This window comes from Taeniopygia guttata, chromosome 3 (genome assembly GCF_048771995.1).
Source record: "Taeniopygia guttata chromosome 3, bTaeGut7.mat, whole genome shotgun sequence".
NCBI classification, from domain to species: Eukaryota; Metazoa; Chordata; class Aves; order Passeriformes; family Estrildidae; genus Taeniopygia; species Taeniopygia guttata.
This window is the reverse complement of record NC_133027.1, coordinates 35,151,381-35,173,414: the sequence shown is the minus strand read 5'-3', so window position 1 is coordinate 35,173,414 and position 22,034 is coordinate 35,151,381. Positions and strand designations below refer to the sequence as shown.

At 38.1% G+C, this 22,034-nt stretch overlaps 1 protein-coding gene across 2 annotated transcripts in view; it reads left to right on the top strand.

Annotated features, from left to right (window-relative positions):
- The window catches only part of IBTK (inhibitor of Bruton tyrosine kinase), a 54,819-nt gene extending 33,298 nt beyond the window's left edge, over window positions 1-21,521 (top strand). Inside the window, exons 20-29 of one of the 2 annotated variants that reach the window (XM_030267504.4) lie at window positions 191-318; window positions 1,782-1,894; window positions 2,480-2,628; window positions 2,827-2,990; window positions 4,137-4,229; window positions 5,349-5,507; window positions 10,303-10,455; window positions 17,038-17,106; window positions 17,211-17,343; window positions 20,153-21,521. In XM_030267504.4, coding sequence (XP_030123364.4) covers window positions 191-318; window positions 1,782-1,894; window positions 2,480-2,628; window positions 2,827-2,990; window positions 4,137-4,229; window positions 5,349-5,507; window positions 10,303-10,455; window positions 17,038-17,106; window positions 17,211-17,343; window positions 20,153-20,278 — 1,287 coding nt within the window. In that variant the 3' untranslated portion in view covers window positions 20,279-21,521. The remainder of the gene's footprint in view (window positions 1-190; window positions 319-1,781; window positions 1,895-2,479; window positions 2,629-2,826; window positions 2,991-4,136; window positions 4,230-5,348; window positions 5,508-10,302; window positions 10,456-17,037; window positions 17,107-17,210; window positions 17,344-20,152) is intronic. The other variant, XM_072926604.1, reaches the window with a different exon arrangement.
- Window positions 21,522-22,034: the final 513 nt, after the last annotated feature.

Below are 22,034 nucleotides of genomic sequence, written 5' to 3'. Positions count from 1 at the left end.
TTAGACTCTGTCACTTAAGATACTTCTCCAGTTTTGCTTAAAGATATAACTGAAGTTTATAAGCTTGTTGAGTACTTAATTACGTGATCTGTGAAAGTGTTTTAAATGATGAACCATTTTGGCCCTCTTACATATATTTGGTAGCATACAACTTCAGTGAAACTTAATGGAACAACTTTTACAACTGCAGATTCCAGCTATGGTCAGAAGAGTAATTACTCCATATCCAGATGGACCTGACATAAGTTCTTTTGAGCCTGAAGATGGAGAGAACTTTGTATTTTTAAGAGAAGAAATGAATACAGAACAAAATTCTCAGTAAGTATTTGTTTTTCATCAATATTTTTAACAAGATAAAAAATGAATACGGAACAAAATTATCAGTAAGTATTTGTTTTTCATCAATATTTTTGACAAGATAAACTGTGTGTGGCATTAATCCCCATTTGCATTGGTGTCTGACTTCATTTAAGTTCAGAATTGAAAGATTAAGAAATGAGATTTCAAAGACCATTCTCAGTTTCCTTAAGACTTTGAAAATGTTGCAAAACTGCAGTAGAGCACTTTCAATTTGTAAGTGGCATGTAAGTAAAGGTTGCAAAATGAGCATTCATAGCAATGTCTAGGGCTTGTGCATGTGATGAGAGTATCTGTATATGTGTGAGGCCAACTGTGCAGTTCATTGTACTTCACTTAATTAGGAGCGATCAAAAGAGAAAAAACAGACTAGTGAATGTAGTATAGATCTGTTTGAAAAATTGTCATAATCTAAATTTCCTGATATTAACAAAATTGTCAAGTGAAATACAGAGCTTTGTAATATGATAGGATGGCTTGGTAACAGCTTCCAAAAAGTGGGATGTCAGCCTGCAGAAGAAACCTCACCTTCAGTATTGTGTACTGCTCTGAGCACTTGTGTCAGGAAAAGTTGCACTAAATAAACTAGTATAGGTAAGAGCTAGTAGATCAAGGAAACTGAGATGCTATTTTGTATTCAACTGCAAACCTTTTAGTGTTTTTCAAGGCTGGGTGGTAGCTTCTAGGGAATTGGGTAGTTTAAGGATTAAAAAATAGACTCTCCAAGTAATGTAAGGTAGTGCTGCAGGAGTGATTAAGTAGTTATGTAGTTACTTAACAAAAAGCTGCTTAAAGAAGCTTTGAAATATTGCACTGTAGCTGCATGTCATTTGTTTAATTTCACTCTTGCTTAATAGCATATACAGGAATACATTAAATTTGGGCAACATCACCCTGTATCTGCTTTATTGTAAAATTAGTATTATCATAATGGCAGTGTTTATGTTGGGGAAAAATGACACCAACTGTGGCATTTATTGAGCTTCAGTAATTTAGGACAAAGCAAGAGAGAAAAAAGTGGTGAGTTGTCTGTAATTTGCTTTATGTCAGTTGCTGTGATTTGTAGCAGGTTTAATCTAGGTGGCAGTGCCAGCCTGTGCAGCAGCTCTGTCTTCCACTGTCTCAGCAGAAGTCTGTGTGCAGTATAATGGTCCAGAGGCTAGATCTAGATTGGAAAGAATTTTTTTTCTTTTCTTCCTGGATTCTTCTTTTCCCCCAGAATCATTTATGAAGTGGTTGTACCAGTGCATAAGCAGAGCAGGAGCAGGTAGCTAGTGCCAGCTGCTGAGATCAGGTACTACCACTTGAAGCATAACTGCTGCTGCTGACTGAAAAATGTGACATTGACATAGGTAGTTCTGAAGCTCAGTTTCTTGGGTTTTAATGCATTCTGTGGGTTTTTTGTTTTGTTTTTTTCCTATTAGGGAAGCCCTTTTCAAAAAAGCAAAAACTAAGGCAAAAAAGAAGCCAAGGAAACGGTCTGACAGCTCTGGAGGATATAACCTGTCAGATATTATTCAGAGTCCAGCCTCTACAGGTCAGTGGGAAAGAGATTCCTTTCAGGTATAAAAACAGAACATAAAGTGTGACATACAATGCAATTTCTATATTTCAAGAAGGAAATCTTAGTATTTCTTTTCTTGTGAACATTATAGTTGAATTTAAATAGTGAATTCTTAAGATTAAGGTTGTTTTTGAAAGAGTGCTTGTCATCATATCCAAAGTTCAGACAAAAGCATGTATTTTATCAAATAAATATAATGCACATTTTCTTACGTGGTTTTAATAAATGGAACATTTCTGTTAGTGCGTTGTGGGTTTTTTTTTCCGGAAACAAGGAATAAATTATCCACTTTTTACTGAGAAGATGGTAGAAGAATGAAGGGGAAAAGTGTTGTTATTTGTATATTGTGAGACAGAGGAAGAAAACTGCAAGTAATGTCATTCTGATAAAATATTTAGGATAGCAAACAATTTGCTTATACTTACCACTGGCTAGTATTCTGGACTAGATAAACTTCTGGTTGCTTTATTATTCATCATATGGTGTGAATAATTTTTGTGTTTGTTAAGCATTGTTTAGTCTGGCTTTCATGATTTAATAGTTTTTTCTTATTTCTAGGCTCAGTAAAACTGGATAAAGCTAACTCAGTAGACTCACTTCCAGAACTCTTAACATCTGACTCTGAAGGTAGTTACGCAGGAGTGGGTAGTCCCAGAGACTTGCAGTCCCCTGACTTCACAAAAGGATTTCATCCAGAGAGGACTGAGGTTGGATTTCCTCTTAGCAAGTTTTTTGTTTGTGTTTAATTAGTCCATCAAAACAGAGTTTGTATTTTAGAGTCTTTCTGTGAACCTGTTGTACTTACAATCGAGTAGACAGCTTTGAAGAGTTGTTGTTTATTTGATTAAGAAAATAAAATCTGGTGCTTGAAATATTTATTCAACAATTTTCTGCCTGATCTTTAGGTGAAGGACAAAGTATGCAGTCAGGGTGTGAAACCCTCTCACCCTAACAAGGAGATGAAGTCATGCAAGGGAGCATCAGCATTGACGCAGTCTGTTCCACAGTCCATTCCCAGTGCCAGACACAACTCTGCAATCTCTCCCAATTGGGTAGCAACCAGTTTCAGGTGCAGTAATACTTAAAGTCACTGTTTTACACTTGGTAGTGAAAGCTAATAATGTTCTATTCAGACTAAAAAACTATCTGCTCTTTAAAGTGATCATACATTACTTGACACGTGAACTCAAGATCTTGGTAATTTAATAAAAGGACAACATTTTGTAATTATTCATTGCGAAAAGCAATTCTATATATATTATTCTTATTTTTTTAATTGCTTCTACTCTGTACTTTTCTAACACCTACTTTGTTAATACTGTGTAAAATACTGGAGAGTTTTTTGTGGAACTGTACCATGCTTGAAGCCTTTAGAAGCTCTGCTGTACTTTGAGATTTTTTTCGGCCTTTAGGCTTAGACTGGCTGTAGAAATCAACACCACAAATTTAACTGGTACAATAATAAAAAATTGAGTATTGTTTTTTATCTGTAAGGAGAGATGGAGGAAGTGCTGCTTGTGTTTTATTCCAAAGCCTGTCCTTGAATCGAGTTGTAATTACAGATGTCTTTAAGTACACACATTTTAATTTATATTTACATCTTATTTATGTTTTTTGTAAAGCTTAGGAATGTGTAGATTTAATTAATGGTTATTTCAGTGGAAGTTTAAAATTAAGTCATATATGAAAAAGAGACTGATAGATGAAGTTTGAGAGCGTTACTGATGTTTGTGTAGCCCTCTGACTGCAAAAACTGTTTTGTTTATCATGTAAAATAATTTTAATCCTTCACTTAAAAGAGAGATCTAATTCAACCTTCAGAGCTGCAAGCAGTGCCTTTCTATAACTTAGCATGAGCATTTGACTACTAAATAAGTATTCTTATTTAGCTAATTTTTTTTAAGTAATCATAGCTTTAGATATCTAATCTTTTTAGAGTTCTATTTTTTTAAAATAATCATAGTTCACATCTTTGTTTCTTACTATAATGAGTCTTGAAAGTATTTTTATAGTGTGCTCTTAAATATGTATATATTTATAAAAGTTTTGTCAAAAACATTTTATTTGAGGTTTGCCATAATTGAGGAAACAGACATAAATTATACAACCAGTTACCAGTTGTATGTATGATTTAGAGGATTTCAGTGAAGGCTGGAACTGTGGATTGTAAGTAAAAATCAGTGCTTTGTAAGGTAACTTTTTATTTTTCATATAGCCCTGCCAGCCCTCCTGCTATGGATCTGAGAACCATCATGGAAATTGAAGAAAATATGCAGAAATGTGGAACCATGCCAAAGGCAAATTCAAGGTTGGTAAAAAACCAAAATCTATAAAAAAAAGTGTGATAGGCCAAAGTTGTTATGAATTTACTTAGTGGTTTAGGCCATTCAGTTTAAAAAAAGCAAGATAAAGGTTGTCCTTTTTGGTTTTGAACAGCTTTGTTTACTTCATTATGTTGTTTTTCTTTGAGCATACAAAATGTATCCCTTTATTTTACTCTAGTCTTGTTTTGTCAACTACCACAGAAGAGCGAGTGAGCTAGTGTCTTAAATAAGTGGTCTGTCCTGCTGAGCCTTTCTGTTTACAACCAAAAAGAATTAATTCTTGTCCATAGGACTTTGGAAATTACTTGTGCATGAAAACTGAATTTGAGAAGTTCATTTCTTGTCATGCATTCTCTGACCTCTCCCAGAACTCATGTCTTGATGTTGATAATTCTTCAGACAGAAGCAAGTGTGGTTCCTTCTTGTAGAAGCATCCCAAAAGACACAAGGAGATAAATGTGCTTTTTTACAAGGCAGTATATTAAAGCTAGCGTTGCTTAAGTGGCAACATACAGAAGAGAACAGGAGTTAACTCTCATGACCTTTGAGGTGTGGCTTTCCTATAAAGGGGAGTTGGGACAGTACTCCTGGAACCTGGTAAAGGCTTGCTTGATGGATAGATTCAGAAACTGCAAACAAAACAGCCAAGACTGAAGAATCCAAATAGCTTAGAAAAGAGAATTATTACAGATACAAGGAACGGCTCTATGCTGTTGTATACATTTTTTTAACGTATGAATATTTTTGATTTAAGGGAGCTAAGCTTGACAATTTCTAAAAAATCACGAGATTAGAAAATAGTCTTCATCTGGTGGTAGTCCTCTTTTGGTGACTTGATTCCTACTCTGCATCTTTTCATTTATGGACATTTATGTGAAGAATATTTCTATGTTCTTCCTGTCACTCTTGATATTAATTGATCCTTATTAATGCTATCTAAGCCATCTAAGCCCTTGCCCCCAGCCCTTGCCTTTTGGCACTCTAAGCAAAGTATATTTGTTTAGGAAATAAGTTATTTCTCAGTTAAATTTGCAGGATTAAAGGTGAGTCATCTCAAAGGACATGGATCTTATAGCTTCTTTCTTTGCAATGTCCATTCACAGCCGAATTATGTCTCATGGAATCAAGCTTTCTCAGAAGCAAAGGAAAATGATTGCCCTGGCAGCAAAAGATAATGGAGCAGTAGCTAGCAGCCTGGAGCCTACCACTGCAGTAACTGCACCACCTCCACCCACAAAAGTTGCAAAACTAGGGAATGCATGGTATGTTATAAATCAAATATCAATTCTTTTTCTTTGGAGAGTTTTTACATTGAATAGGCAGACTGAATTATTTGTATCTACATTTGGAAGTGATCTAGAAATTCAAAGGGGGTAGGGAAATGCAGTGGTTGCAGTTTAACAGTTCTTTGAAAGTTTGCTCTGAGTCAGAAGTCTGCATCCCATCTGGTGCTTTCCTTTGTACGATGTTGTATTTGCAGATGGTGTCCAAGTAAATCATAGAAGAAGAAGATTGAGAACTAGCTCTGAAACTTACCTAGGAAGAGGTTATTGAAAACCATTAGGAATGGTGTTTTTTCTCTGTCAAAACCAAAGAAAAATGTTAGCCCTTCCTGGGGGAAGGTCTGGAATGACTTCGGACTAGAGCAAAATTGACCCAAATTTGGGATAACAAAATTATCTAGGTCTCGGAGCTGGAGGGAGCTTTGGATGCTTCTAAAAGTTTTTATGGTAGAAAAATGCATAGGGGTTTAAAATTACTTTGAATGCTGATCACATACAATTTAAGGGTTTGCATTAATATCATAGTATCAAACACAAAAATAGTTTATCATCTGTTCAGTGAATTAGGTTTATAACAAATGTAATAAGGTGCTAGCCCAAGTCATGCTTTGTTCTTCACCTATACTGTTGGTATTGGATAAAAGCATAAACAAAACATGTAGAAGTTTCAAATTATGTATATTTAATGGGTTTGATTATCACAGGATTAATACCTATTTGCATGCTCTAAGCATGAAATAAATGTTCATTTCAAGTACATTTAAGTGAATGTGGCCATTTCTCCTGTTTTCCCTATTCAAGAAGGTCTAGACTTTTATTGCAGATTACATTTGTACTGCTTCCCTAGAAGGACTGTCAGTCTCCTCTCTCTGTAGCTTACTTGGTTGTACCTCAGTGAGGGCAAAGGTTTCAGCATACCCATCACAGTCACTCTTAAGCTTTCTGTCTTCTCAATTGCTTTTCATCCATGTACACCTGAGACTAAAATCTAGGGTCTCCTTTACTCCTCCAATCCCTTAAATTTGTTCTGATACAATACTGGGCAAAGCCCACAATTTTATTTTTAAGAGGAAAGACAATGAGTTGGTTTGCACTTAAGGATTCAGACTCTTCCTGATCTCTGAACAATAATTGAGACCTTGACAAAAAGAGAAACAAGGTTTGCAAGATTCATCTTCTGAAGTCTAGTGAGTGGATGAATTTGTGTCCTTAAAACTAGTCCTCTCAAATGCTTTGAAGACATGCTACCTGCTTTATGCAGGTGATTTGCAGGTCAAGCAGCAGGTTAATTATTTGCCTTAGCTAATGGAGGTGTCACTGGGCTGAGGTGCTACAGCTCTGAGGCTTAAAATTTACTAGTAGAAATTGACGGTTGAATCACATGTTGATGAGCACAGCAAACACTGAGTCATTCTATCCTTTATTATATTAAAAAAAGTAATACTCTATCTACTATTGGTAATCTCACTACTGATGTTGTAATTATCCATGAGGACAATGCCATATAAAAATTCTAAAAATTAAAGACAAAATTGTTTATATAAATAAAATGAAGGTGAAGGAGAATCTCCATCCTTTTATCAGGTGCAGTGACAAAGTCTGAGGCACCTAAAGTCTTCTTTGCCTCAGTCTTTAATAATGAGTCATTCTCCAGGTCCCCAGCCCCATGGGCTGGAATAAATCCCCCATAATCCAAGGGGAAATGGTCAGTGATGTGCTACACCTCTTAGACACACACAGGTCCGTGGGGCTGGATGGGATCATCCCAAGGGTACCGAGGGAGCTGGTGAAGGTGACCACTGAGCCACTTTAAATCATTTACCAGCAGCCCTGGTCAGATAGAGAGGGACCTGGTGTCTGGAGATGAGCCAATATAAGACCCATTTAAAGAAGGATTGGAAGGAGAATGTGGGGAACTATGTGCCGGGCAGCCTGACCTCAGCTCCAGGGAGGCTCATGGGGCAGATCATCCTTAGTGCCTTAACGTGGCATGTGCAGGACAACCAGGTGGTCAGGCCTAGCCAACATTTGTTTAAGAAAGGCAGGTTCTGCCTGAGTAGTTTGACTTATTCATATACTATTCATCTACTCTCTGATAGATAATTCTTTACCTTATTGAGTGTTATTTAAACTGCAAACTGCATATGAATTCTTTCTTGCTTTTAAAAAGCAAATAAAGACTGATTTTTGAATATCCCTCGATAAATGTCTCCAAAAAGTATATTGTGCTCTTAAGGTTCTGATTAAACAGTTTTTGGAAAGAGCTGGGCCTACTGTTACACAGACCATCTTAGGTGGAAAGGCTAGAGTATATTTCAGGAGGATGGAATCCAATCTAACACTCATGTGGTCACCGTGCGTGATTCCACACGTTCCTCCTGCGTTCCTCTGGCTGCCTATCTGGAAAATACCGGTAGCTCAAAAGTTCAAGCACAGAACCAGTGGGAGCTATATGAAATTTTAAAATTAGGCCTCACTGCTGGAAGAAAACATTTATTGAATAAACTTCAAGCTGCTTTAGGCAAGCAGTCAATTATTTGATTGCCCCTGCTAGTTGTTCAAAGTATTTTTATGTGTAAGGTAGAATGGTTGTATTACTCATCTATTCTAATATTATATTTGCAGAGTTAGTCTGTAAATTCACAGTGGACTATTAATTGACTGCATTTGGCAGTCGATTGAGCTTTCCACACTTGCAATATAGTCAAAGCCATAGAACTTGTGTTCCAGTGAAATCAGATATTCAACTTGGATGCTGAATGTGGTGAAGCACACTTGCCAGAAGGGTGTGGGACCTTCTGGCTTTTTTTGGTTGACTGAACGTCTGTCATACACTATGCCCTACCTTTTCCACTAAGAGAAACCTTTAGCTTCACAGTTTTTTGGGAAACTGAACCTTTGTTTCTTCCTTTGAAGAAAACTGAAAATTAGAAGGGAGAAAATAGAATAGTGCTCTAGTAATACTTCAAAAAAATGTCTAAAGTTAACTGCATGTTGACTTTATTAGTTCTCTAAACCCTTTGATGAAGGAAATGTGAGTGTTGCTTACTTGTTTCAAGCCTTTTTCAAGCTCAGGAGAGTATGGCTTTTCAAGACCAGAGGCATGAAGAAATTTGAAGTCTCTCTTGAGAATTAACAATTGCATATCCTGATGTCTAGGTTGTCGGGTTGACAGTATTCCAGTTTATACTTAACATCAGCAGCTGTTTTGGAACTCCATTCTTTGATGGATTGCAGTTACATCTTAGAGAACCATAGCCATACTCCACTGTTTTTTTAAGTATAAATTAGTTTTTCTAATTTTTAAAATTAGATAAAAATGTCAATGTATCAGACAGGACAAGCTGAAATTTAGAGTTGTTTCATGTTAGGAAAATTTTGTACCACTTTTCAAACATATAATTTTAAGCCACAGATAATTTTTTTTTTTTTTGCTCTCTGTTCCAAGGGGATCTGATTGCAGTACACAGTTTTCATGGAAATGGGTAGATCAAATCAAACTAGGCTAATTAAAATGTTACTAGCAGAATCAGCTTCTGTGACAGAAGATCCCATGGACCATATGCGTATTCAGTATAAAAGATTTAGGGGAGCTCTGGTCAAACACTTGCCTGAACTTCTGTGTGCCAGCTGGTGGTAGGAGTAGAGGATGTGCAAAATGACTCCGAGTCCCTGTATCTGGAGGTTCCCATTCTGCTTTCTATGTCTTCTGTGCTGCTTATCCAATATTTAAATAAAAGAAAAAGATCCAGGGTGGTCTAACATCAGACATTATAAATAGATTTTAGATGCTTTTGTTGTAACATTTCAGATAAAATGTTGTGCTTTTAAAATTCATTCATCTTTGTTACCTTAAATTGTGTCCCACCTAGATGCAGCTTTCAAGTCTTTGACTTGAGGTGCTGCTCTTCCTATGGCAGTTGCACAAACAATTGGCATTGTATAAAAAGCTTGTTTTACCTCTGTAGAGTTTATGAAGAATTAATTCCAAAGCCTTGATAGGTAAGAGAAGAACTCATGGTAACTGCCTTGAATTCTGTAAATAAAAAGGTTTTAGGTTTGGAAAGTGTTCATGATACCTAAGATACCAAATTGCTCTATTTTCTTACTGGTTTATTTTTGAAAGATAGTATGCAGACTCTAATTCAGTAACTTGTGCTTGGACAAGTAAAAGAAAATGAATGATATCAGTTTTATTGAACTTCACTGTGGATTAAGGGATTTTTAGAGCCTCAAGCATGTATGAGGAACTCAGTATCTTGGGAAATAAAAATCAGGTATACTTGACTTTCATGGTGGTAAACTGCCTGCGTTAGACCAACAGTACATGGAGCATTGTGATTTATGAAAATATTTTTCAAGGACTAGCATTGTTAGAAAAGGTACAGCTTATCTAAGATAAGACATCTATGAAAAAAAAAAAGACTTTATAAGAGGATGAGGTGTGGGAAATAGGTGGCAGGGTGGGGGTTTCATTTTTTTTTTTCAATTTTCATGCTATTTCAAAACTACTGTCTTCCTCTGTTCTTATAGATATTAATTTCCTCTTCTTTATCGATATGACCCAAAGTGACTTATTTTAACACATGAGGTCTAGCAGGATAATGGTGGTATACAAAACCCAAGTAACAATGTATTTTTAGTAATAAATGTATTTTTATTTGTGTCTTTAAGTAGAAAGGCCTCTTTGCTATCTGAATCATAGAATAATATGGGATTTGGAAAATGCAAGTGTCAAATGCATTAGTGTTGTTTTATTTTTGTTTCTGAAAAGGTCATCTTCATTACATTCTGCTTTGCCAAAGTCATTCCGTGATCTTGTGATGGAAGAAGAAAAATGTATGAGTGTGAATAATTCACCTGGTACTGGTATTAAAAGATGTGGATATAAAGGATCTGAGGATTCATCAGTCCAAAACACCATAAGGTAAGAATACATTTTTTCTAATTGGTCAACCATTGTACAAGAAGCACAATGACCTCTTAAATTCTGCTGAAATAAGAATAAAATTGTCATTTAAAAAGGACATTCTTCTGAGGATTCTGTTAATAAGATTTTATGAATGAAATACTCTTAAGAATAGAAAACTTAGACTTAAGCAATTTAATGCTACTGCTAATACTTTGTTTCAAAGTTTATGTATCCATATAGATGGATACATGTTTATATATATATAAATATATAGATATGTATATAAAAACTTCAGGCTCCAAACAAAACATATCTGAATTTGTTTGCATATGTATCTATGTATAGCATGATAAACCAGTATTTTCTAACTTCTGCAGTAATCAGATATTCATGAGCATTCAGATATGGCATTCATGAAACATTTTGCTAAAAGTATTTCTTTGTAATCATTGAGTGGATAAAACTAGTTTATATTAGTTTTTAAACTAATTCAAACACAGTTCTGGCATTTCCTAATCTTAGTTTTCTTATAAGATGGCTTAATTGTTTAAGTGCAGTTTATCATGGATTAAGCAGGCTTACAGAAACATTGATGCACTGGTTATGTCTGTGTATTATAATTACTGTGGGGCTACAGTTCTAAGGACAAAAATACGGCACATGTGAATTATATCTCTAGTTATTAGACAATGTTGCTCTTTGGTCAAAATGTTTTAGCCATGTATCCTCTTGCTACCTCCAATAGAATTGCTGTTTTGAGTTAAAATAACTGCTTTTAAGCTGAAAAAAGAATCTCAGCCTGGTTCTTGAAGGTCTGTATGACTGAACTGCCCACCCACCTGCATCTCTTCCCCCTATTCATCAGTAACTTTGAATGCTAGACGTTTCAAATATATTTACAAAACAGAGAGCCTGAAAATCTTACAGACTCTACCACCTACTATCTGGAAGCACTGCAGACCAGCTGACCTAATGGTGGGGAGCCCTAGTGTGACAGCACAACGGGCTGACTGGTGGCTTCCCTGGCAAAGGCGCAGCCCCAGTGTACCAGAGGGAGGTGAGCAGGGCAGGCTCTGTGCAGGAACCAGGATGAGCCACAGTCAGTGAGCAAGACAGGCTCATTGGGATCAGGCAAGGTTGACTGCAAATCAAGTCAGGGTCAGGAACAGCAAAGCTATGCTTGGCCATAGCTGCAGCAGAGCTCAATGAAGCCCTGAGGGACTGAGCTTAAATGAAGCTCTTGAGTAAAGAGGGGGAGCTTCTGTAATCCTTCACACAACTCTTCTTTACAACACAACTTTAGAGCAATCTGACTCAAGTTCACACAGCTGTGCTGAGGGAGAAGTTTGCAGAGCTGTTGGTGCACAAGAAGCTGTGTCATTATCTGGCTGTTTTTCTTATGAACTCCTGTTCTGTTGTCCTCCAATAACTGACTCCTCTGTGAGGAAAGGAATGTTCTGCTGAGCCTTGCTCTTGGTTGTTCAGCTTGTATAAAAACTGGTGTTTCCCTAGGACAGAAGTAGTACATGTTTTACTGCTATATAAAGAATAAAATGAGGGTAGAAATGTAGGAACATTGTGTGTGGGATAGTGTCTGAGGAGAGGTAGGAGGCATTTGGAGTGTGTGTGATGGGGAGGCATTCCTCAGGAACAGAGTGATAAAACTGAAGTTACTGTGGTGAGTGGAGGTGTGGGGACATGAAATACAAATCTGCAGAACTGGTATTGTTCATTTTGTTGCTAGGACAATAATAAAACTTTTCATCATATGGGAGATGCCTGGGGCTGGTAATAAGAAAATTTGCACTTGATGCTATTATTAGCTTTACCACAACAGCTCTGCAATCTCTTCCTTTTGCATTGCCCTGTCTCGTCTGTGCAAAATGTCTGCATGCTTTCAAAGTGGACTATTTGAGCTGAATCCAGGTATAATATATTAAATGTCTGAAAGATGATACATTAAGCTAGTGGAAACCTAGCAGATGGCTAAATTGACTATCATCACTTTGGAAAGAAGGCCCCTCCAAATATCTGTTTTTGAATTGTGTCTGAAGATGCTTATTTTTTTCTAGTAGGTATAAAGAGCCTAGGTGACTAGTTCCTCCATCTGAAACTTAGAAGGGGAATTTGTAGTTTGAGGTAATTTTGTTTTTTGACTGTGCAGTTTTGTCACAGCAGGCTCTTGATTTTTACCTGTGGCATTTAAAGGCTATTTCTGTAAAGATTAATTATTTACACCCTTACCCCTTCCTTTTTAAGGGAAGGAAATTACACAAGGGTAGAGCATAAGCAATCCTTATCTGTTGATATCAGACTTGGTGATGGGACACTGAAGATACTTGCATGACTTAATGTTCCTGCTTTGTCTTTCTCCTTTGGATAAACTGTGCACTAATTAAACTGACAGTTTTCTTACCTCTCTGAGGTATTTTGGATGAGGGTATTTTGGATGGTGACATAAGCATTCTTCTATGTACTGTCACTTTCCAATTTTTGCAGTACAGATTTTTTTTTTTTTTTAGGTAAACCATGTCATGAATTGTGGTGATTTGAACTGCATTTAATCCAGAGGCAGATCATTCCAAGAGCTGGGGCATGTGGATGTGGCTGCGTTGTTTCCAGGGGCTCCTCAGCCTTGGGAGTTGTGCTGTGCATGTGTAGCTCACAGTCCAAGCTAAAAACATAGGCCTGACATGACTTAACTTAGTTGTGGCAGCTTGAGTTGTCTTCAGTGTGTTACTCCAGGGAGCAGTGAAGTGTCTTGGTGGAAACAAGTATTTGCGGCTTTGTGTGGGAATGGCCTAGTTCTGTCATGGCTAATAATGAGCTAATATGTAGCTCATGACTCAAATGATAGAGCAAAACCCAGGAGGGTTCTGCAGGGGACCAGGCTTTGTGTTCTTTTTCTGAGAGCAGTTATTAGATCAGGGAGACACCAAACCTGACCTGGCAGGTCATGAACAAATACTCAAGAAACACTAGGGAGCTGAGGGCTGGGACATTTTGGTGGCTGCACAAGAGTCAAGGCAAGTTCAGCCAACTGAGTTAATCAGGTTGGTTCAGTACAGATTATACTTGGCTGGTTTATTTCCATGCAGTACCATTTATGTGTCTGCATCAGTCTTAATTTCTAAGACTTCCAGGTTTCCAGGTTCCATATTTTTGTGGCTCTTTTTCCAATTTTCTGTATATACTAGCTTCACATTTCCTGTGTATTCCATTTCTCTTAGTCATTTTGATGCCAGCTGAGAAATTAATTTTGAATGTTGAAATATCTGCAGTTGATTTAATATCTGGACTGAGCGTCTTGTTAGCAAGAAACACGGATGTACGTATGTACAAACAGCTTCAAAATACCTGGATTTCTTCCTACATTTTAAAGCCCCATTAGCTTTAAATGAGGGAGATGATATAGGTATTTACTTACTTTTTAATTGATCACTAGAGTATGCTGTGATGCTGGAACTATTAATTCCAGTTTTAGGAAATTCCTGTTGAGGTGATTTTTTTGTTGTCATTTGGGGTTTTTTTGGCCTGTTTGTTTGTATAGAAGTCATCAAGTTTAAATGTAACAATCCAGTTGGGTTCATTTATAGCAGTGCTGTGAGTTCTTTGGATTGGGAATGGAAAGAAGAGTGTATCTGTCAAATCAGGTACTGTCCAATGTGGTGGAAGGTGAGCATTATTAAAGCAAAAAGAAAAAGAGATAAAATAGAGAGATAACATCAGTATAAAAGTACAGAAGGCTGCCTTCATCTCCTCTTTATCTTCCTTTTCTTTGGCTCTTTTCTGCTTTTCAGTGTTATTATCTTTAAGTGCAGTAAAAGCTGGAAGCTAATTTATCATAGAATGGTTTGGTTTGCAAGGCACCTTAGAGATTGTCTCATTGCAACCCTCCTGCTAGGAGTAGGGACACCTCCAGCTAGACCAGGTTGCTCAGAGCTCCATCCAGCCTGGCCTTGAACACTTGCAGGGATGGGGCATCCACAGCTTCCCTGGGGGTACCTGTTCCAGTGCCTCACAACCTTCACAGTGAAGAAGTTCCTCCTAGTATCTAAACTAGACCTGCACTCTTTCAGTTTGAAGCCTTGTCCTGAAATTACATGTGCTTGTAAAAAGTCCCTCTACATCTTTCTTGCAGGGTCCCTTCACATATTGGAAGGCAGTAATTAAGTCACTCTGAAGCCTTCTCTTTTCCAGGCTGAACAAACCAATTCTCTTAGCTTTTCCCTGGATGGAGAGTTGCTCCATACCTCTGATCATCTTGGTGGCCTCCTCTGGACTTGCAGTGAGGTCCATGTACTTTTTTGTGCTGAGGACCTGAGAGCTGGATGCAGCTGAAAAATTGTGCCCTGCTTTGAAATCACAGAATAATTTTGGTTCTGTAGTTTAGTCTCCTGCTCAAAGTAAGTGAAACTAGATCATGTTACTCAGGACCGGGCCTGGTTGAGTTGTGACTGCTTCCAAGTGTGAAGATACCCCAGACTTTTTGGGCAACATGTTTCAGTGGATAATCATCTCTGCATGGTATTTTTATTTTTTCTTTTATCTATTTGGGATTTACCATCTTCCTCTTGTGTATGTTGCCTCTAATCTATCACTGTGCACCTCTAAGAAGATTCTTGATTCATCTTTTCTCTGTTTTGCAGTTAAGTAGTTGAAGACAGCACTGATATCTCCCCTTTGCTGCCTCCCTTTAGGATTAACAAAACACATCCTTCCAAATCCTGTTCCAACCTGACAGCATCCTTCTTGTATTGTGGAGCCCAAAATTGAGAATGATACTCTGTATGTAGACAAAGAACTACAACATAAAGGGGAGGAATCACTTCCTCTGGCTGCCTTGCTACAGTATTGCTAGCACAGCCCAGCACGCAGTTGGCTGTCTCTGCGGCAGAGGCACTGGCTGGTAACATCTTCCCACTTGTCAGCCAGGACTCTGCAGGTTCTGCTTTCTCTCCACTGCTTTCTAGCCAGTCAGTCCTGGCCAGTACTGCCTCGAGGGGCTGTTCTCTTCCAAACACAGGACTTTGCACTTGCCTTTGAAATTCATTGGTTCTCAGTTGTCTATTTTTCCAGCCTCTTGAGGGCTTCTGAAAGGCAGCCTGGCATGCAGAATGTACGCCGTCCTCAACCTCTCCACAGCCAGCTGTGGCCTGCTGAGGGTCTGTTCTATTCTATCTGTTCTACCAAAGATGCTTAACAGGATTGGTTCCAGTATCAGTCCCTGAGGACCTCCACTAGTACTTGGTTTCCAGTTGGGCTTTGTACAGCTAATCCATTTCCAGACCATTTGCCACCCATCTCGTAGTCCGTTTGCTCGGTGCATATTTTTCAGACTGAGTATAAGGATGCATGTGCATTGTTTGTTTTGTGGGAAAAAATATGTTTTGTGACAAAAAGCTCAACATGATTAATTTAAATCTGTTTTTGATGATGGGAATTAGATTTCAGACTTTTTGAGATCTTGCCCTCACTACTTAGTGGTAGGAATCATGTTTTTTGTTATCCTTGGAATTGTGTTCTGGGGAAAATATTTCAGACAGAGAACTTGGTAGTTATTGGAATTTCTCTTAACTTTCTATAGATTTTTTTCCTGTTTTATCCAAGAGCTTGTGGTCACTTACAAAGGATTACCAAAGCATTAAGGAAAATTGAGAGTGATTTATTGAAACAGCAACACCCTTAGAGTTGTTTGCAGTGCCATAGAATAATTTAAAAAATGTTTGCCAGCATGTCTCAGTATGGTGTAACACTTTTTTAAGGTTCTAGAAATTGCAAAACTGTCCTGTTAAAGATAGGTATTAAATCATGAGAATAAGGCCCTCTCTTCCTACTGGCGTAGGATTTTTCTGACAAATATACTTGTCTCTTAATTGAATACAGTGTAGCAAACATTAATTTTTTTTTTTGTTGAGAGGTTAACATTTTGCAACTGAATAAAAGATCTTCCTGTTGGGAGCTATATAAATAATTCAAGATATTTTTTTTTCTATTCTGTTAATTTTATGCTGTTCTTGTGAATGTGAGAGGTGGTTACAGGAAATGTACTGAAAGTCCATAATTTCTGGGTTTACACTCATAAATAGTTTACTCTAGTGAGATTGTAGCATTGGCTCTTCTGCATGAAACACTTAATTTGAATGCAGGACAGTTCAATTTTTTATATTGAATCTTTATCTTTTTAACTTGAATTTTTTGTTCTTTCATATTAATTGCAAACTTTTATAGGCAGTGCTGTTAGTCTATAACTCAGTTGACTAATTTACATTTAAAAAAGCTAAAGAGCCTTTTTTTAATAATCAGAAATTAAACTCTTTTTTTCAAATCCTGAAATGTTAGGAAATGCCAGAATATATGCCCAAGATGAAATTCCATTAGGGTCTGGTAGTTGGAAATGAGAATTAGTGTCTTTTTCAGTCTCAGTATCACACTTAAAACAAATTCCACATTATATCCTAATACCTTTCCTCTGTAAAAATCCTACACATTTTTTGTAATTTTCATAGTGCAATTTTATATTTCACAAAATGATGTAGCAAAATGCTCTGCCTACATTTTTACTGATTTTTACTCTCCTTTCCTACCTCTCTCCAGGTGCAACACTAGAAGTAACTCAGGTCTGGAAAACCATGTCCTGGATTCTCCACAGCTGGAGAGTCATAAGTAAGTGTGGTCATGGCTTAGGTTCTGGAACTTTTTTACTGTGTATTGTGCTTACCTTGATGTTGCCTCACAATATTGTTTGGTTTTTCTATTTTTTTTTGTAGTCCTTGGTCATCAGCATCACCAGCCAGCTCTCCTGTGATAGCACCTGTCATGTTCTCAGCTATTGTAGAGGAAGAGCTCCAGCAAGAAGCTGCACTTATCAGGAGCAGAGAAAAACCTTTGGCGTTGATCCAGGTAAAGTGCTAAGTTACTGCTGCTCTAAAGTAACACAAGGAGTTTCCAATGGCTCTTTCAGAGATCAGTTATTAGTATTAATTACGTATTAGTACATGTCATTTACATAATTATATTTAATTTAAATTAATAATAGTGTCTCACTGCTGTTTGATAAGGTAGGCCTCTATTAAATTCAAAATGGCTGAGTCCGTGATAAATGTATTTGCAGCATCAGAGAGTGGTTGAATTTGGAATGAACCTCTGGAAATTGTCTAATCCAAACCCCTGCTCAGAGCAGGTTTCTCAAAGCCAGGCAGCATTTGATTATCTGCAAGGATGAACACTAACAGCCTCTCCAGAAAACCTGTTCCAGAGCCCACCCTCACACCAAAAAAGATTTTTAAGTGCAATTTTCTGTTTTTCAATCTGTACCCACTGCCTCTTCTCGTGTCTTTGGGTACCACTTAGAAGAGCATAGGTAAGTTGTCTTTCTTCTCTCCTAGCAGGTATTTATACCCTTTGATAAGATCACCCTAAGTCTTCTTTTATCCATGTTAAACAAGGACAGTGTGCTCGGCATCTCCTCAGTGTCAGATGCACTGGGCTCTTAATAATTTTTATGCCATGTCACTGGACTGTTCATTATATCCATGTTTCTCTTGTACTGGGAGGTCAAGAAGTGGACCCAGTACTTGAAGTGTGTCTTCACTTCACTTGAAGTGCTGGGTAGAGGGAAAGTGTCATCTGTCTCGTTTCTCTGGTAGTGCTGTCCCTCACAGAGCACAGGAGGTCATCACCCATCTTTGCAGTATGAGTGCACTGCTGCCTAAAAGGCTAAATTGTGTCTGAACTCATCCCCGTATGGGCCACCCATTGCTGACGTTGGTGCTTGGCACCAGTCGACGGTGGATGGGAACTGACTGTCACCGTTAGTTTATTATCCTACTGTGAGACTTCCATTCCTTTTCTCTGTGAGTTCTCACGGGCAGCTCCTCGTAACGCTGACTCCTTTTCTTTCTTCCACGTGGCTGGCTGACTTCTACCTGTCTCTGTCACAGCTGCCTAACCCTTTCTGTCTCTAGCAGACATACTAACCCTCACTGTCCCTAGCACAACCACCTGACCCTTAATCCTCACTGTAGCACAGCCAACTGACTCCAACTCTCCTCTCAATCAGCTGACCCACTCTTTTATAACATCCATCCTTGTTGGACCATCCTTATTGGACACAGCTCTGACCTATTAAAGGCAAGGCTGTTCCTACTCTTTGGTAATTAGTACAGCTGCAACTCCTCAGGAGCAAGATTGCCTTCAGCACTATCTCTATTCTCTCACAATCCATCCTCCCACAAAATTGTCCACCAGGACTCCAGGTCCTTTTATGCTAGTCTGCTTTCCAACTTGTCAGCTGCCAATGTATACTGGTGTCTGGGGTTTTTCTTCCCAGGGGATGGACTTTGTGTTTCCCTTTCTTGAACTTCATGAGATTCCTTGTAGTCTATTTTTTCAGCATTGTTGGGGTCTCTCTGAGTGGCAGTACAGCCATTTGGTATATCAGCCACTCCTTTTCATTCTCTACTGCTTGCAACTTTGCTGAGGGTGCACTGTGTCTCTTCCTGTGGGTAATTGATGAAGATGTTAAACAGTATTGGCCTTAGTCTCAGTGTTGGTGTGGTGGATTTTGTGCCACTGGTCACAGCCTTTGAGATCACCAGTTCTGCCAGTCCATCTCACATTGCATTTATGAGGTCTGTTCTCAAGTTTGCCCACTTAAACTCTTAGTTAATACTTGATCACTCAGAACCTCTTGCCCTTCTTGAAAGTAGGAATGACACTTGATTCCTAGTCCTCAGGAATCAACCCTTATTGCAACAAATTTTCAAAGTTTTTTCTGAGAGTGGTCTTGCAGTCATTTTGGCTGGCTCTGATCTCTAGGACCTGGCATTGCTGGAGACTTCAGACCAAGATGAAGGTCCCCAGCCTCTTCCATGTCTCTTTCATTCAGTAGTGGATCCATGTTACCTTTTTTTTGCTGCAGTAGAAGCCTGTTTTGCTGCCCTTCATGTTCCTTGCCAGATTTCACCACAGATGGACTTTGACTTTCTTAATTCTTGTCCTGTGTTGTCAAGCAATGTCATTGTTTTCCTTCTGTGTCACTTTTTTCTGCTCCCATGTCTTGTGCGCTTCCTTTTTGTTTGGATTTTGTCAGGAGCTCTTCTTTTCAGCTGTGCAGTCCTCCTGCCATTCTTACTTGGCTAGGACACTCATTGGCATGGTGGGTTCTTGAGCTTGGCGGAGATGGTCTTTAAAATCAGCCAACAGTCCTGGACCTTTCTTCATTCTGGGGCCAAATTCCATGAATTTTTCTAAGCAGATGCCTTCATAATCTTCTCTTCTGAAGTCCTAAGTTGTTTGTCATTTCTCTTGTTCCGAGCTTTCAGGATCCTGAACTCCAATATTTCATTGTCATTGCGGCTAAGGCTGCCCTTAACCTTCACATACCTGACCAGTTGGTTTTTTTGAGGAGTATGAGATCCATCAGAGGGTCTCCCTTGATCAACTCCTTCAGCATTTGTGTTAAGAATTTTTCACCAATGTGGAAGCATCTTAGAGTGTGTCCAGCTCTCTTGCCTTTCCAGCAGATACCAAGGTGCCTCAGAGTTTCCTATGAGGAGCAGGGCCTGAAAACGTAAGATTTCTTCATGAACGTATAATCTATTACTCCTTCCTGATTAAGAGGTCTGATGCATTCAGGATTAGTATAACTAGTTCATAATCATGCCTGTTGTGTAAATGTAGACCTGATGCTGACTTTTTTTCCTTCCAGATTGAAGAATGTGCTATTCAAGACTTGTTAGTCCACTATGAAGCTTTTGACAACCCTGAAGAATTTGTGACCGTTGAAAGGGCTCCACAGGGACCTATAGCAGCACCTATGTGGAACAAGCACTAATTTGTACTCTTCACAGTCCTCCCTTCCACAGTTCTCACAGCTGTATGTGCACTTTTGAAATTGTAATTCTTCTTACAAGTAAAATAGGACTGGAAGAATAAGAATCATGTAATTTTTAACATCAGCATTAAAACACTGCCCATAATCACTAGTTATTTGTTAGAGGGAATGAAATAATGTGTTCACTGTGTCCTTTACCCACAGTATCTATTGTATGTATGTTTTGACAGCATTTCTTTAATGACACCAATAATTAGTAATGTTATTTGAGGCTGTAGATTGGGAATGTATTTACTAATCTTAAGTTGTAAGGGTTTTTTGTTAAATTAACAGGTGAAAAGCGAGTGTTTATTTTGTGATTTAATGTGGAATTGAATGTGCAGAATTAAAACACCTTTAAAGTTTGGGGATGTATCCTTCAGATCTTTCTTGGAAATTGGGAATATTGGGAAAAAGTTTGTGCTTGAGCTTCATGTAAAAGTACACTTTGACAATGCAGTTTGTCTTAAATTACGAGTGCAAGTCCTGGTTCTCTGGTTGCTGTGGCAAGCCCGTTTCCCTGCTGTACCCCAGGCTGTGCCTCTGTGCCTGCCCCTTGCCTGCGCTCGGCTCAGCTGTGCGTGTTTGTCACTGCTGTGAGTGAGCCCGGCCTTGGAGCAGCCAGCTCTGTCTTGGAAGTAAAGCACACAGCTCAAGAGAGCATGGTGCCATTTAATTAGCCCATCCATAGTCTAACTCTGGTTAGAGTTTTAGAGCCACTGTGTTTGGGGACAATTCACTTGAAGTGCTGAGGAAATAAAAGATCAGTATATACGTTGTTGAAGCTGTAGAGGTGAGTGCTTGACTGGGAAATTTGCAAATACCTGAGCTGCAAAGATTATCATAGATGGCTTTCAATATTGTGTTCCAAAGTTCTCTGTGCCTGGTTGAAACAAATTTATAGATATAAAAAAAAGAAAAAAAGGTAGTCTTATCTGCAATATTTTGTCTAGTTTGTCTTGTTTGCATAGGTGTATTTGAACTTGTACTTCCTCAGTAATGTCAGTACTCTTGAACCCTGGAAAACTGGAATGGAGATATCTACAGAAAATGAATGTAAAAAATTGATCACTGTGTGATAAAAGAATCTTGAAAAAAGTGATGTAGATATGTTTTAATGATTTCAGGTCAAGCTACACCAAAAAAATCCCCCACAAAAATTGTAAAAAAACACAATAAACCATAAAATCTTGATTTATACAAAGTTAGTGTACTTTTATGTGCTGTCTATATATAATCAATTGTTTAGGTAACTAGAATAATTGATGCGTATTTCTTTTGTGTCTGAAACAAGAACTGCAGACTTTTTGAAGCTGCACAGGCCAGGAAAGATGTAGGTTTTAATTACTGAATTAATTACTGCTGGTAACTCATTCAGTAAACTGATGGTAATACTTGAATGAAAGGCTTTATTTGATGCACTAAAAGGCCTTAGGGCCTGCTGCAGCTATCCTCTGCTTTAAAAGAAAGCTTATGTAGTGTGAGAAATAGCTATAGAAGCAGTAGGCCTTTCCAGGTGGGACCTAATTTATTATCAAATAGAAAATTATTGTAGATTTGCTAATTTGCTTTTTTTTTTTTTTTTAAGATGCCATTGAAAATCTCATTCTCATTGATGTGTCCACCACACCAAAGAGCTTGACTGCTTTCAAGTTGTGATTTTATTGTCACATTTTGTTTGGGCATCATCACTGGTTATATGCAATATTTATAAACA